We start from the raw sequence: 16,979 nt of genomic DNA on the forward strand, positions 1-16,979 counted from the left end.
ATTGGATTTCAGTTTATTAGATTTATTATTAGTTTATTGTTAGCTCAGTGCTCTCCCCATCAAGGTCTTTTGGAAGCCTGACTCACTTTGTTTGTGTTGGGTGTTCCTTCTAGCTTTGTGTCATCTGCAAATTTGATGAGAAAGGTATTTATCTTTATCCAGGTCACCAATAAAAATGTGAAAATAGAACAGGACCAAGCATAGATTCCTGGGGGACTCTCTAGATGTCCACCAACCATCTCTTTAATAATTTTCCCAAGAAACAAAATTAAACTCACTAGCCTTTAGTTTGCAGACTCTAGTCTTTTAAATTTTTTTAAAATAGTAGGCATTTCTCCTCTAGTATTGTGTTATCTCTCCTTTTTCCTCCATGATCTTTCAAATATTCACTTAGCAGTGACATCTATCTGCAGCTCTTTTAGTGCACGAAGATAGAGTTCATCTGAACCAAGGGATAAACATTTGTCACGAGCAACTAGGTACTTGCTTACTGTCTTCTCTTATTGTATCCTGGGTTTGAAATCCCTGTTAATCATTTTTGTTCTGTCATTTTCAGTGCAAAAGTCCATTCTCTTTGCCTTCTCTCTTCTTCTGTTGTCAGTAATCTTCATTCCATCTGTCCTCCAAGCAAAGGTCTTATCCCTTCTGTGATTCCCTGTTTTCTCCATGAATAGCTAAACAAAAATTAAACCCCTTTTTGTTGTCCTTTGCTTCCCTTCGAAGCTTCCTTCAGTTTATTTTGAGCATTAGTACTCTTGACTTTTTTTTCCAGTACTGGGTCACCTTCTCATTCATTTTCTTTAATTTACTCTTGATTTCATCTTCCATGCATTTCTTTTTAAGATCAGAGTTGTTTGCTGGGTTCCCTGGGCATCCAGATTACTCTTCAGCTCCTTGCTGGATTATCTCCCTTTGTATTTTCAGAAGTTCATTGTTGATCATCTCCTATTTCTCTCTTGATCTTTTTTCCCTTTTTGAAATATCTTAAGGATTACCCTCTGGGTACCTTTAAAAAAAGTATTCTCGGGACAGCTAGGTGAACACAGGACAGGCCCTGGAGTTGGGAGGACCTGAGTTCAAATGTGGCCTTAAGACACTTTCCACTTACTAGCTCTGTTGACATTGGGCAAGTCACTTAACCCCAATTGCCTTGCCTTCCTCCTTCCAAAAAAAAAAAATTATTAAAAATATATTCTCTCCAGCATCATTGTGTTATGCATATTCACTGGTGAAAGAGATTGTCATCTATAAGGAAGCCTTAGCAGGTCAGTTTTACTGGCACCTGTATGTGAAGATAAAGTAAGAGGAAAAAAGCCTGGAAAGGTAGTTGAAAGTAAAGTGTCAGAGGGCTTTACATTTCAGTCACAAGAATTGGAATTTGCATTTTACCTAGAAGCAGTGTCTTGTTCATTTGTTTTTTTTCAGTTGTGTCTGATTCTTTGTGACCCCATTTGGAGTTTTCATGACAAAGATACTGGAGTGCTTTGCCATTTCCTTCTTCAGTTCATTTTATAGATGAGGAAACTGAGGCAAACAGTTAAGTGATTTACCCAGGGTCACCCAACTAGTGAGGCCAGATTTGAACTCAGGAAGAATCTTGCTGGCACTTTATCCACTGTGTGTGTGTTTTTTTTTTCTCTTTATCAGATAACATTTTTTAAAAATATGAACTCTATAGATATCAACAAATGTACATTTCTATTAAAAAGATGTATATGCACATGTATTCACACACATATATATATGTGTGTCCATATATACACACATATATATACATACACACGCACACACATATATATATATAAGTTTGATTGAGGCAATACCCATTCAGTGATTAAGACTAGTTAAAAAATGAGCCAAAGCTAAGATGACAAAATGGGAAAATGATAAATGTTGGAGAGGATATGGGAAAATTGGAACACTAATGCATTATTGGTGGGATTGTCAACTGATCCAACCATTCTGGAGAGCAATCTGGAACTATGCCCAAAGGGCTATAAATAATTTCTTTATATTTCTATATATTCTAATAATTTTTATAAAAAATACCCTTTGACCCAGCAATACCACTTCTAGGGCTGTATCCCAAAGAGATCATAGAAGTGGGAAAAGGACCCATATGTACAAAAATTTTTATAGCAGCTCTTTTTGTGGTGGCGAAGAATTGGAAATCAAGGGGATGCCCATCAATTAGGGAATGGCTAAACAAGTTGTGGTATATGAATGTAATGAAATACTATTGTACTGTAAGAAATGAGGAGCAGACAGACTTCATAATAACCTGGAGAGACATATATAAACTGATCCTGAGTGAGGAGAGCAGAACCAGGAGAAATCTCTACACAATCACAGACACAATGTATGTGTGGTTAACTTCAAGAGACTGGGCTCCTCTCAGCAATGCAAGGTTATAAGACAACTCCGAAAGATTCATGATGGAAAGGGCTATCCACACCCAGAGAAAGAACTACAGAGTCTGAATGCAGATGGAAGCAAACTACTTGCTCTCCCTTTTTTTTTGTTTGTTTTATTTCTTTCTCATTATTCACTTCATTGGTCATAATCCTTCTTTACCACTTGACAAATGTTTAATGTGAAGATATTTGTAGATCTTATATTTGATTGCATGCCTCCATGGGGGGAGGGGAGGGAGCAGGAGAAAATTTGAAACTCAAGGGATTGAGGAACTGAATGCTGTAAGCTAAAAGTAAATAAATTAAATTTTTTTTTAAATGAGACAAAGAATGTCCCCTTTTACCTAATCAAAAAAAGAAAAAAAAACAATCTGAGAGGGGTACATTCCCAGGGTTTTTGACCAAAACAGGAACAATTACAATTTACATTCACTCTGAGCCAATCATGGGCCCAGACCATGACCACAAAGTAGTGCTTGGGCTGGCACCTATTGTTGACCAATCAATGAGAGCCAGAGTGAATTGGATTTAAGGCATGGCCCTTAAGAAAGAAATCTACCCTGTAAACTCCAAGATAGTTTGCTAGGTTTCAGGGATCAAAATTTACATTCCTTTGGTCAGAGTGCCCTCCAGTAAAGGCATTATACCCTTTGTGGACAGAGGTAGAGGAAAGGATGAAGGAAGGAGCTGCGTTGCCCAACTGGAAGTGGCCAGTTGAGTTTCCCATGGGGCAGCTTGTACTGCTCACAGATTGTTGTTTGTCCTTCATTCTTGAAAAGGACCACGTATGTTAAGAAGATGATACCATGATTTGCAAGTGAATTAGATTTAGTGAGGGAGGGTTGTGCAGAGTTACCAGCCTCAGTTTCTGCTCCTGAAACCATCTGGCTCCAATGGCAAGATAAAGATCAGGACAACTGCAGATGGCCTCAGTGTGAGCAGTTGTGAGACCTTGGTCGTTTTAAGCTAAGGTCTTTTGCTCACTTCAATCCAGTTCACCTTCAAGTCTTGGCATCACCTTCCTGTTGTCATGGTCCTCTTCAAGAATGGAGGACAAACAACAAAAAATAAATTTAATACGATATTACCAACATTGCCTTGTTTATCTTTGTTTCCTTCTGTGAACTTCCTTTCACTGTTCTGTCTTTTAAAAATGTTTCATTGGTGCCTTTTTCTTTTCTCTTTTTTTGGGGGGGGGGTCATTAATCACTCAAAATCACTCTTTTATAGCAAGTAAGTATGATCAAGGAAAATAAATTCACACATTGGCCATATCTGAAAAATGTATGTTCTTTACCTCTAGTCCATCCTTTCTGTTAAGGGAAGGGAAGCATGTTTCATGATCAGGTGAGGTTGGTAATTAATTGATCAGAGTTGATAGGTCTTTCAAAGTTGTTCTTCTTAAGACCAAAATTTAAAAAAAGTAAAGAAAAGAAAACCAGTGTTAACTTTGCCACAACCTGGTAATTAGATCAAATATTTGTTAGTTGAAATAATTTCTGGGCTTTTGGGACTCTTTTATTATGTTAATTGTTTTATATAATTAAAACTTCCATTATTAGAAATAGAGTTCATTGTATATATGGGTCCTTTTCCCACTTCTGTGATCTCTTTGGGATACAGTCCTAGAAGTGGTATTGCTGGGTCAAAAGGTATGTACTTATTTATAGCCCTTTGGGCATAGTTCCAGATTGCTCTCCAGAATGGTTGACTCAGTTCACAATTCCACCAACAATGCATTAGTGTTCCAATTTTCCCACATCCTCTCCAGCATTTATCATTTTCCCATTTTGTCATCTTAGCTTTGGCTCATTTTTTAACTAGGCTTAATCACTGAATGGGCATTGCCTCAATCAAACATATATGTGTGTGTATATGTGCATACACTTATATATATGTGCATGTATGTATACATCTACATGTATACATGTATGTGAATACATGTGCATATATCTCTAAAAAATTTCTTCTTTGTTAATAGATATGTACATTAGTTGATATCTATAGAGTTCATTAAAAAAAAAAGTTATCTGAGAAAGAGGAAAAAACCACACAGGGGACAAAGTGCCAGGAAGATTTGGCATTGAATGCCAAATTTTGCTTTGTTTACTGTCCATTATTCAATGTCAACAGCTTGTTTCAACAATTTGCTTTGGCATTATTTTAGCTGAATGTTATAACATCTTTTTATCTTTGTCCTTTGTACCAATTTTGCATCAATTTTGATATTTGCTCTAACAAGTTAATATATTTACTGGACACCATTCTTTTGGAAATGATTCCTTCTTCTGTATCCCTTCTCTGTTAAGGTTATATAAATTTCTCTTTTTTGGGAAGCAAATAAACACTTAAAATAAGCAAATAAACACCTAAAAAAAAAAAAAAAAAAAAAACCCCAAAGTTCTTCTTTTCATTGCTGTGGTTATTGTAAAAATCTTCTGGTTCTTCTCACTTCACTCTATCAGTTTATAGGAGTTGTCCCATATTCCTTTCATAATTTCTTACAGTGCATACAATATTCTCTTATATTCATATACCATGATTTGTTAAGCTAATCATTGGGTATCTCCTTAGTTGCCAATTTTTGGTTACAACAAAAAAAAAGTGCTCTCTAACAATATTTTTATACCCTCTTCCCCTTTCCCCTCTTCTCTCTCTCTCTCTCTCTCTCTCTCTCTCTCTCTCTCTCTGTCTCTCTCTCTGTCTCTCTCTCTCCCTCCCCCCGCCTGTCGAAGAACCCTGTGAAGTTCTCGGGTGCTTCTATCAATCACAGCCAGCACCTCCCTTCATTCATTCATTCTTGAGGTTCCAAGCCTCTGGAGCTAGGAAGGACAGCAGAGGCCATCCAACCTATCCCGTAGCCAAACAAGCATCCTTGTATCCCCCACCAAAGGTGCTCAAGCATTAGCTTAGAGAGTCCCAGTTAGGGGAGCGCTGGCTGCCCATCCCACATGCTTACTCCTTTACCAAACATTGATTAAGCCCCTACTGCTTAAAGCATCTTGATTGGGTGGGGCATTGGGGACTGGCAAAAGAGAGTAAAGATCTAAAAACAAACAAAGAAACAACTCCTGCCCTCTTTGAGGGATGTAGTAGTGAGGAATGGAACCCTAACCTAGGTCACTTTCATGTGTAATTGACATGAGTTCTTGATCCTGAACTAGCAGGCGGCCCTTGCTACCGTCATTGAGGGGGAGTAGCCCTCCTGGGGAAGGGGCCCTGACACCCTCTGCCAACACCATCACTCACCACTGCCACCACCAACCACAGAGGAGCTGCCACCCTTCCAGCAGCCAAAATGGAAGTAAAGGATCTGATTATAACCTGTGAAAATAAGATGCAGACCAAGCTTGACCCTATCTGCCCCCAGCTGGTGAAACGGTGTAGCCTTCTATCCTCCCTGGATCTCCCAGGTGAAATGCCCCTTGATCTACTCAAGCAGGAAAAGGCCCCAGATCTCCAAGGAGCTCCAGCCGGCACTTCCCAACTCAGAAAGATATAGATTATGCCCAGATGGTACAAAACTCTGAGAAGTCAGACTCTCACTTGCAGTTGGGAGCATCTTTCTGGAACCAGGCTCCCCAAAGGCCCCCTGGGCCAGCCCAGCTTCACAACATGCAGTGCTTACAGCCCTTGGAGGCAGGACTCAGTACGGAAACTGAAGAGGGCTCTGGCTGCTCCATTGGTCAGCACCTGCCTGACAGATCCAGGGGCCAGGGGCCTATATCACTCCCAGTCAGATGACCGGACAGCCCCCAAACCAAAGATCATCAGCCTCCTACCCTCCTAAGCGCTCAGCCAGGCCCCATCCCAAGGCCAAGAGAAGACTCAACTACAACCCTTGATCAACCCCAACTCTGGCCCCTGAGAGGTCTGGTCCAATACTGGCTACCTTTGTCTTACTGTGTGACCCTGACTTAGTCATTTCCTTTCCTTAGCCTCAGTGTTCTTCTCTCAAAAATGAGAGGCTCCTACTAAATGATCCTTGAGGTCTCTGATTGTTCACAATGTGTAATCCTTTGTATTCCTACCTTTTAAAATTGGAAAATAAAGGGATGTCCCCATGGGAAAAAATATATATATTTGTTTAATTCCAAATTGTTTTCTGTAGAAATTCATAGTTCTAAGAATAATGTATGAGTATCTGTCCTCATGTCCTTTCTTATAATTGCCATTTTCCTTTTTTGTTAATTTTGTCAATTTCATGGTTTGAGGTAGAGCTTTAGAGTTATTTTAATGGGCATTTCTCCTATTGGTGATTTGGATAATTTTTTTATATGTTGGTTGATAGCTTGTATGTGTTCTTTTGAGAAATGCATATTCACATCCTCTGGCCATTTATCTCTTGACCATATTTGAAAATTATGTTTCCTTCTGTACCTCTAGTCTATTACCTCTGGCAGGAGGTGGAAAGCATGTTGTACTGTTGGAGTTTAAAATGTCGAGGTTTAGGGGTGCTTGGGACCCCAAAATACTGACACATCAGGTCCTGCCCCAATGAATTCCACCCAAGTCTTCTTTCAGGCAAAGTAAAAGTTTTTTAAAGATTTGCCATATTGGGTAGACTCTTAAGCAACCTCACCACTAGGGCTAGATTCTTAAGGAATCTGAGCATTGCTTGTATTGACAAATGGGCCAGAATGAATCTGAGCACCTTCATGGAGGCAAGATGGATCTTATATACAGAAAGACTATGGGAGGGAATTAGGGGTGGTCACATAGTCTGGGGTGATTGAAGGAAGGGTTTAGGGAGGGTCTTTAGGAGGAGTCTGAGGAGGATCTTGATGGGACTGGGGTTTAGAGGTCAGATTCCAGGAACCAAGGGAATGGGATTTTAATGGGATCTAGGGTGAGAAGTAGCCATAAGCAATCTAGAGGTAACTGACTCTGGAGGGCTCTAGGCTAGGTTAAGGGTAATAGATTTAGGTGTGAGCTAATAGAAGGCTTATGGCCTCAGATGAACTCCAGATCTAGTGGGAAGATTCTGGGAGAATTCAAGGTGGGAGGTTTCCCAGGGCCTGTGGACAAATGGGACTCAGATTCTCTTGGGGTACCTCATCAGTACCATATGATCTCTGGAGTCATGATTGGTCATTTCATTTTTAAAATGTAAATTTTTTTAAATTGGCAAAATCCACCTATTCCTCCTTGCCCCCCACACATTGAAAAATAAAGAAAAATAAAATCCTCAAAACAGATATGCATAAGTTAAGCAAAACAGCTTCCTATATTGGCTCTGTCCAAAAAAAAAGTTTTAATCTGTACTCTTGTCCATCTCTGGAAGTGGATAGCCTGTTGCTTGTGAAATTGTGGTTATTCATTGTTGATCAGTCCTCTCTGTCCTTGCTTTATAATGAAAAAAGTAGTGAGAGTGGTGGTTTGCCTAGCACTTAGGCCAGATCTCCACACCTCAGCCCCTAATCTCTTTCCCTGCTCATTGCCTAATCACAGCATTTTATCTTTTCATTCCTTTTAAATCTCTCTTCCCTATCCAACCCTGTAGTTAGAATTTTTTTTTTTTAGGACTATTCCCTTCCTTAATCTGCTATGTCTCTTTACTTTCCTTTTTCCCTCCTGTTTTCCTTCCCATTGAGAAAAAGTATTTCTGCATTCTACTCTGTGGTTCTTTTCCTTCTTTTCACCATTCAGATGGTGGTGAGGTTCATGTGTTGCCCGCTCCCTTGCCCCTTCCTTCTTGTTTGTACAGCCTTCTGCTTGCACACTCAAATTATGTGAGATGATTTTTCCCACACTTCTGCCTCTTTCCTTCTTTTAAGAAATCATGGAAACATTAAAAAAACCTATCCCAAGTCATCTGTCTTATTAGACGCCCTTTATCATCCTTGATGATTATAGGATTCTGTGGGAACACGTGTATCATCTCCCCATATTAGAATGTAAACAGTGCATCTTTGTTCAGTGAAGGGGAAGGAGAAGGGGAAGGGAAAGGAATAAGCATTTATGTGGCACCTTCAGTGTACCAGATTACTGTGCCAAGTGCTTTTACAAATATTATCTCATTCAATACTTAATGATTGCTTGCTCATATTTTCCTTTTTAAGTTTGTCAGAGAAACTTGCTGCAAAGATTATTTCCCAGTTAACTCCCTTTTAATTAAAACTTTGTTGATTTCATTTGTACAGAATCTTTTTAGCTTTTTATGTGTTATCTCCCAAGTTAGATCATGATCTCCTTGAGGGCAAGGATTGTCCTTTGCCTTTTGTTGTCTTGCTGGAGCTTAACCCCTTAATAGGTTCTTAATTCATGTTTATTTACTGCCTGGCCTACTGTAGAGGTAGAATCAATTAAGACTTGGCCTTTGATTGGATGGTAATGGGAGGAAAGTCAAAGATGTCACCAAGATTATGAATCTGGGTAACTAGAAGCATGGCTGACTTTCTCTAACATGTTTTTAAATAGTTAATCTATACTATATATGTATTAATTTTGTGGTGCTGTCCCACTTATTATAGTGAAGACTCAAATCTTCCAAGAGACAGTAATATATAGGGAGACCCAGTTCTGTTATTTACTGGCTTTTGTGGCTTCGATATATGTTCCATAATGAGATGGGGCCAAAAATATTTCATCACCTATTGACCAACCTTCCAGAGAAGAGCCTCTCTGCATTCAGGCAAGCTGGGCCTCAAGTCATGGACAGTCAAGGCTGTACTGGAAACCTTTCCAGTTTGGCAGGACCTAGCGTTTTGCCATTGGGAAACCAAGGTCACTTTCACGTTGTGATTGGGCATTAGAGTAGGACTTTAGTCCTAGGAACACATAACAACCAATCAGTAAACTCTTCTTTGATTAAAGTCCTCACTACACTTTACTTTGTCACTCAGTATTCTTCTTTATATTTGGCAAGGCAAATGATGAGTGTGCAGTCGTGTACGTTGCTATATACTCCTTGTTGTTGAGTCATTCAGTCCTGTCTGGCTCTCCTGTGACTCCGTAAACCATACAGTCCGTGGGTTTTCTTGGCAGCAAAGATGCTGGAGTGGTTTGCCATTTCCTTCACCAGTGGATTAAGGCAAACAGAGGTTAAGTGATTTAGGGTTACACAGCTAGTGTCTTTGGTTGGATCTGAACTCAGTTCTTCCCAATTCCAGACCCATTACTCTATCCACTGAACCACCTAGCTGCCTCCTCACTTTATCCTAGTGAACTGTTAAGATCTATCTAATCAGGGCAACTAGGTGGCACAGTGAATAGAGCACTGGCCCTGGAGTCAGGAGTACTTGAGTTCAAACACTTAACACAAAAACTAGCTGTGTGACTTTGGGCAAGTCACTTAACCCTGATTGCCCTCAAAAAAAAAAAAAGATCTATCTAATTGCTAAGACCTAAAAGATAAGATGACCTGTAAATATTTATGGAATGTTAGAAGTAGGATGTATATTGGAGTTTGATTAGCTAAAGAATGGTACTTAGTGGGGACTTTAATCAAGCCAGGGTTTGTTGATCAGCTATTATGTTTATTGGACTAAAATCCCGCTCTAATGTCAGGTCACAATGTTAAAGTGACCTTGGTTTCCTCCAAGGCATAGGCCTGGTCAGTTTCTGACAAACTGAAAAGGTTTCAAATACAGACAATTCAATATGCATAATTTTTTTTTTTTGGAGGCAATCAGGGTTGTGATCTGCCCAGGGTCACAGTTAGTAAGCGTCAAGTGTCTGGGAGGTCAAATTTGAACTCAGGTCCTTCTGACTCCAGGATAGGTGCTCTATCTACTGCGCCACCTAGCGCCCCTTCATGTATAGTATGGTAAATCAAGCAGGAGAAGGAAGATTATTATATCTTATACAATTAGCACATATGCTAAAATTGGAGTGATACAAAGATTAGAAAGATACAAAGATTGGTATGGCCTCCTTTTCATTAAGGATATACAATATTTTTCAATAGCAGCATGGGATACTTCATAGAGAAATCTGGCTTTAAAATCAGGAAGGACCTGGGTTCAAGTGACCCTGGGCAGGTCCCTTACTCTCTTTGTGCTCAAGGCAACTATCTAAGACTATATTTTATAGAGAGTGTGCCTGCCTACATTGGTAAAGGGACTTTCCTCACCAGGGAGGTGAAGAAAAAAATCACAGGTCTGGGCCTTAACCTCAAATCTCTTATATTACTTAAGAATAAAGTGGGACCCAAGGCAATGAAGTGACTTAATCAGGTCATACACATCAGAGTTTGAACATCATTGCCCTGTGTCTTCTCTGTAAACTGCAACTGGAATTAGAATTGTTCCTGACCTGCACCCTTCCCTATTTCTCCCATCAAAGTGTTCCTCTTCCCCTTTTATTTCCTAAATTGGGATTCAGGTGGAAGTAGCATTGTATGTTAAGATACATTCATCTGAGAAGCCAAAGGATGTAGGAAGTAACATTGGACTTGGGAGCAGAATATTCCCGAATATCTGAATCCTGTCTCTTGCTTTAGACATATAACCATGGGCAAATTCCCTAACCTTTTCTGAATATCTTCCTCATCTATTAAATGGGAATAATATTTCTTGGTCTACTTAGGGTTGTTTTGAAGATTAAACAACATATGTGAAATATATTACAAATCTTACAGTGCTACATAAAAGTATTCATATTACTATTAGTTGTAGTATATGGGGAAATCCAGGAACTAGAGGAGGTTGTTGCCAAGGTATAGCATATATCAGAAACTCTGGATTTGGAATCAAAGAACCCGATTTTGAATGCTGCTACGTACTACTTGTTGGGTGACTAATATATTATATATACTATACATATATATAATATAATATAATATAATATATTCCACACATATATTACATTTTATATATATGTGTAATACATTATATATATGTCACTAATTTATCTGTAGTGCAGGGCCTGGATTAATTAATCTCTAAAGTCTCTTTCAGCTCTAAATGCTATCAGCTAAGAAAGGGGAAGGGGAGGGAATAAACAAACATATAGCTTCTACTATGTGCCAGACACTGTACTGTTGTAGTCTCCTAGCTAGTATTTTATTTAGGATTTTTGCATATATTCATTAATGAAATTGGTCTATGATTTTCTTCCTATTTTTGCTCCTCCTGGTTTAAGTATCAATAACATATTTGTTTCATGAAAGAAGTTTGGTAGGACTCCTTTGCCAGTGATTCCAAATAATTTATTTAATATTGGAATTAGTTGATCTTTAAATGTTTGGTAGAATTCACTTGTCAGTCTATCTGGTCCTGATGAGTTTGGGGGTTTTTTTGTTTGTTTTTTTAGGAAGCTCATTTATGGCCTGTTCAATTTCTTTTTCTAAAACAGATTTATTCAGAAGTTATATTTCCTTTTCTGTTAATCTAGGCAGTTTATATTTTTGTAAATATTCTTCCATTTCACTTAAGTTGTTAAATTTATTGGCATAGAATTGGGCAAAATAACTCCTTATAATGACTTTGATTTCATCTTCATTAGTGGTATAGTCACCCTTTGCATTTTTAATATTAATAATTTGAATTTCTTCTCTTTTTTTTTCTTTTTGGAGGGGGGGGAAGGCAAGGCAATTGGGGTTAAGTGACTTGCCCAAGGTCACACGGCTAGGAAGTGTTAATTGTCTGAGTGAGGTCTGATTTGAACTCAGGTCCTCCTGACTCCAGGGCCGGTGCTCTATTCACTGTGCCACTGGATTTCTTCTTTTTAAAATGATTTTAACCAATGGTTCATCTATTTTATTGTTATTGTTTTTTTCCATAAAACCAACTCCTAGTTTATTTAAGTCAATGGTTTTCTTATACTTAATTTTATTAATCTCACCTCAAAATTAAAGATTTCCAACTTGATGCTTAATTGGGGATTTTAAATTTATTTTTCTAGTTTAATTGAATACGCAATTCATTGGTCTGCTCTTTCTCTGTGAAATAAGAATTTAGATATAACAATTTTCCTCTGATTACTACTTTTGCTGCATCCCATAGGTTTGATATGTTGTCTCATTGTTGTCATTCTCTTTAATGAAATTATTGTTTCTCTACTTTGTTCTTTAACATTCTCATTTTTTTAAATTTATTTTTAGTTTTCAACATTCACTCTCCTAAGATTTTGAGTTTCATATTTTCTCCCTCCTCATCCCCCAGACTCCAATAATGGTGTGCAACCTGGTATAGACTCTACATATACATTCATATTAAGCATTATTTTCACATTAGTCATGTCGCAGTGGGAAGAACCATATGTAGCACCAGTACAATATTTATAGTGCCCACGATAGTGATAAAGACCGTGACTATAATATTGCATGACATTCAGATTGTAAAATATAACAGATTCTCCAGGTAAAAGAAAGAACTGAAGCATTTTTTAGATACCAGAAAACTGAATCCCAAAACCAGTAAGCAATACATACTCATTCTTTAAGATCAGTCTGTTTTGTCTCCAATTACTTTTTCATTTTTATTTCTATTGTCTCTTATTGAACATAATTTTTGTTCCATTGTCATATGAAAAGGATACACTTAATATTTCTGATTTTCTGCATTTAACTATAAGGTTTTTCTGCCCTAATATGTGGTTAATTTTTGTAAAGGTACCATGTGCCACTGAGAAAAAGATGTATTCCTTTCTATTCCCATTCAATTTTCTCTAGACACCTATCCTATTCTAGCTTATCTAAGATTCTGTTCACCTCCTTAACATCTTATTTATTTTTTGGTTAGATTTATCTAATTCTGAGAGGTAAGTCCCCCATGTTGCAGTGTTACTGTCTATTTCCACCTATAATCTGAATTCCTCACATGCAGTAACATCCATCAACACTAATGGAAAACAAATTTGTTTAACCATCCCATAAATCTTTGAGCATCCAATTGGATTCCAGTGTTTTGTTACCATTAATAGGTGTTGCAATGAATATTTTCATATATATAGGACTTCTCTTACTTTGGATTAAAGTCTATATCTAGCAGTAGAATTACTAAAACAGGGTATGAATAGTTTAGTGACTCCTCATAATTGAAAATTATTTTTCAGAAAGATTAGAACAATTTAAAGTGAATCAGTGGTATATTAGTGTTTGTCTTCCTATAGCATTATTTCTGTATTTTGTAATTTTTCCAAGTTTTCTGGGTGTGTGGCAAAACTTGAGGGTTATTTTAATTTGCTTGCCTCTTATTAATGATATGTTAATAAAATGTTCTTACTTTGCAAAGCTCAAAACTTAATTAATACTTAATCATAATAAAAGGAATCAAACATTTTATTATTGCTAAATGACAAATTATATTTACATTCTTATATCTAGATTGTTCTTGATAAAAGAAAATTCTTTAAATTTCAGGGTCCACTTTCTTCCCTAACTTTTGAAGGTATGGGACTATCAGGGAACAACCAGTGCTGTCAAGCTCAGTTTTGTTAAATTATCTTTTTTTTGTTCTGTTGTTTTTTATTATGAGGGGTGGGGGTGGGGAGTGGCAATAGAAGAATGTTTGGAAATATGACAAACTATATTAATGAAAATTTTTAACAGAAAAAAATATTTTTAAAGCAATGAAAAATAATATACAAATTTTGTTATCAAACAAACATGACCTTTATTTTTCCTCCCCCTTTTAATTTTAGCGTGTTCCTCGACTATTGACAAATAGACTTGGGACCCTTTCAACAGTTAAAGTAACAAGCCATTCCAATGATACTCAGTCAGAAGAACCCACAAAGCCAATTGGTCGTTATCCTATTCCTTATAAAAAAGAACTACCTTTTGATATAGTAGAGCTCATGGAAGAGGTAGAAAAAAAGGTAAGTTTTAAAAATTCAGAAATAACATGAATTTCTAAAATTATTTTAATACCTACTTATAGACCTGATCTTTGGATTGCTTTTCTTAATATTTGTGTAGTGCTTTATAGTTTACAAAATGCTTTTAGACACATTTCTTTGCTTTTCTCAACAATTTGTTATATACTCTGGTCATGTATTATACTGTTCAGCATATCTTAAAACAAAAATTTCTTGTTTTACATATAAGTATACATGATTAATTTGGACCTACAAATGGAATTTAAATGTCACCCAGTGGTATTGAATTAGATGTGAATTTGATATAAATTATTTATGAAGGCAGCTAGGTGGTTCAGTGGATAGAGAGCTGGTCTTGGAATCAGGAAGACTCATTTTCATGAGTTCAAATCTTGCCTCAGACACTTACTAGCTGTGTGACCCTGGGCAAGTCGCTTAACTCTGCTTCAGTTTCCTCATCTGTAAAATGATCTGGAGAAGGAAATGGCAAACCTCTCTAGTATCTTTGCCAAGAAACCCCCAAATGGGATCACTTAGAGTCAAACACAACTGAAACTGAACACAATAATGCAACATGAGATGATGGTAAAATGTAGCCTAAGTAAGAGGTCCAGGAAGGTGAGTGAGGTCAGTGAGAAGTCCCTCGCCAGCTTGATTTGTGAATACTTTTGGAAGTCCAGTTTGTGTGTTGTGAGGCACATGAGACACGTGCCCTGTTAAGCCAACTATTCTCTCTGTTCTCTATTGAGCATCATTGGGGCAAACGTCATGATTGTTTCTAATCCTGTTTTGTCCTTTGTAGGTGCTGGTGTGCATCACTGAACTTTCTCAGTATGCCTACATGTGTTAGTAACTCACATGGTTTTTAGTGTATTTGGTGAACTAACTTTTTATATTTTCAAGGCAAAAAGTACAATTTTGTACCCTAGCAAAGAAAACAAACAAAATCTGTCTTGATTTTAAAAGAGGATATTAGGGTAAGGCTTGGGCCCTTCCCTGACACAGTATCCTATGCCATTCCTGTTGGTGGTTTCACTGTGTGTTGTGTATAGGGTAAAGATGAAATTATATAACAAATCACAACTATTAAAATACCATTAAATATTAAAAAGGCAGGAGGGGTTTGTCAAGAGAGTAGGTAATAGGGGAGGGAGTCTCTGCTATGGTTCAGTGGTCAAACATTCTGGTTGTGCTGCCCTCTGCTGTTGTGATCCTATCTGGTCAAGATGGATAGTTAGGTATTGAGGTCCAGTCTTGGGCTAAATGGATGATGTGATTGTGGCTGGGTACAAGAACATACTGTTACAAATATGTGAATTGGATCCGGGGGCCTGTGGTGTAGTTCAAGCCAGATGTGTGGTTTCATCAGGACATGCCTGCTGTTCAGTGGGGCCCATGAGGAAGTTAGAATATTGGGGCTGGGGGCAGTTTTATTAGGATTCCATCATGATGTTTTACTGTTTTTGCTAAACAAATATAGCATTTCAGTAGTACAAAATTACATTTAAAACATGCAAAAGAATGATTCCTAGAGATAGACTTTAGAATATATCCATCAGCCTTAAGACCTGACTTACCCAGGGAAGATCTACCTGAACCCACTCCACCGGAACTTGGAATTTGGATGGTGATGAACCCACTGGTTCAGATTGTAATAATGAGGCTCAAATGACAATAGAGAGATCTGAAAAGTGGTAAGCCCCTTTGCCACCCTTACATCTTCATTTAATAACCCAGACAGACTTAAGTGACCCTAATGGCCTCCAAATCAAGGTGAACTTAAAAGCTTTTTAGGTTAAAGAGGATGGAATCTTCTGTGGGAGGACACCAACATCTTCTTAACAATATGAAAAATGAATGTCCAAGAAACAGTGAGGCAAAATCCAAGGGGGATATTTTTTTAACCTCAAAAAGTTGAGTTTGACTCATGAAGGAAGTGATGAAAGACAAATTAAAAATTTTTTTTTCATTATTCTTCACAAAAACACCATCAAACATGAGCCATCTCTACGAGTAGGAAAAGAGTTGGATATGAAATCACAAATATCTATTATTTGCAACTTGTATTTAAACAAATATAATGAATTCAGTATAATAATTTCAAAGCAGCCTTTTTTGAAAGACAGTCATTAGAAAAAGAGGTGAATGAAATTAGCTGAATGGAAATGATTTTTTTTTAAGTGACAAAACTTTTGGGGAAGTAAATTAGAAAATTATCAAGAAATTGCTAGTGATTTCAAAGTTTATGAAGTTATTGAATATAATACATGGGTTCATATTAGGATTTTTTCCTGGAAAACTTTGGCATTATCAGTGGTGAGCATGTAGAATGCTTCAGTCAAGAAACCTCCACAGTGGAAAAGTATGCTGGCTGACAAGTGTTATGTATAGTAAAGAGACACGTTCTGCAGGCAAAATACACTAGGAAGTCACCAGTAGCTACATTTTAGGTAGACTCTGTAAAATTTTGCTTAAATAAAAAAAACTTTGAAAAGACAAATAATTCCTATGAAATCAGTGAGTAATTGACAAAATCCAAGGTCATCCATGAAATCACCACAAAAAAATTGTTGCTACTATTTTTATGGGTGTATTACTATTTTAGTGCATATACGGTAGAAACTTATTTTGTTTTTAGTGTTATTATCTTTGAGGTTAAATGATTTTCTCAAGGTCACACAGGTAATAAATGACAGATCCAGTGTCTACTGCCTCCTTAATCCAATGTTCTCTTATCCACTCTTACCACAGTGGTTTACTTCTAAAAGCTCTCTTGGTTGGTACCTAGAAGCAGTTATTATG

The 16,979-nt window shown here is 37.3% G+C and overlaps 1 protein-coding gene across 1 annotated transcript in view; it reads left to right on the forward strand.

Annotated features, from left to right (window-relative positions):
* Positions 1–16,979, forward strand: part of LOC138158929 (uncharacterized) — a 29,625-nt gene that overhangs the window by 2,357 nt on the left and 10,289 nt on the right. The window contains exon 2 of the mRNA XM_069085287.1: positions 14,001–14,177. Within this exon, the coding sequence (XP_068941388.1) occupies positions 14,001–14,177 (177 nt within the window). The remainder of the gene's footprint in view (positions 1–14,000; positions 14,178–16,979) is intronic.

The sequence above is a fragment of the Petaurus breviceps genome, unplaced genomic scaffold, assembly GCF_028583685.1.
Source record: "Petaurus breviceps papuanus isolate PSGF00001 unplaced genomic scaffold, PetGlider_PUasm1.0 175, whole genome shotgun sequence".
Taxonomy (NCBI): domain Eukaryota; kingdom Metazoa; phylum Chordata; class Mammalia; order Diprotodontia; family Petauridae; genus Petaurus; species Petaurus breviceps.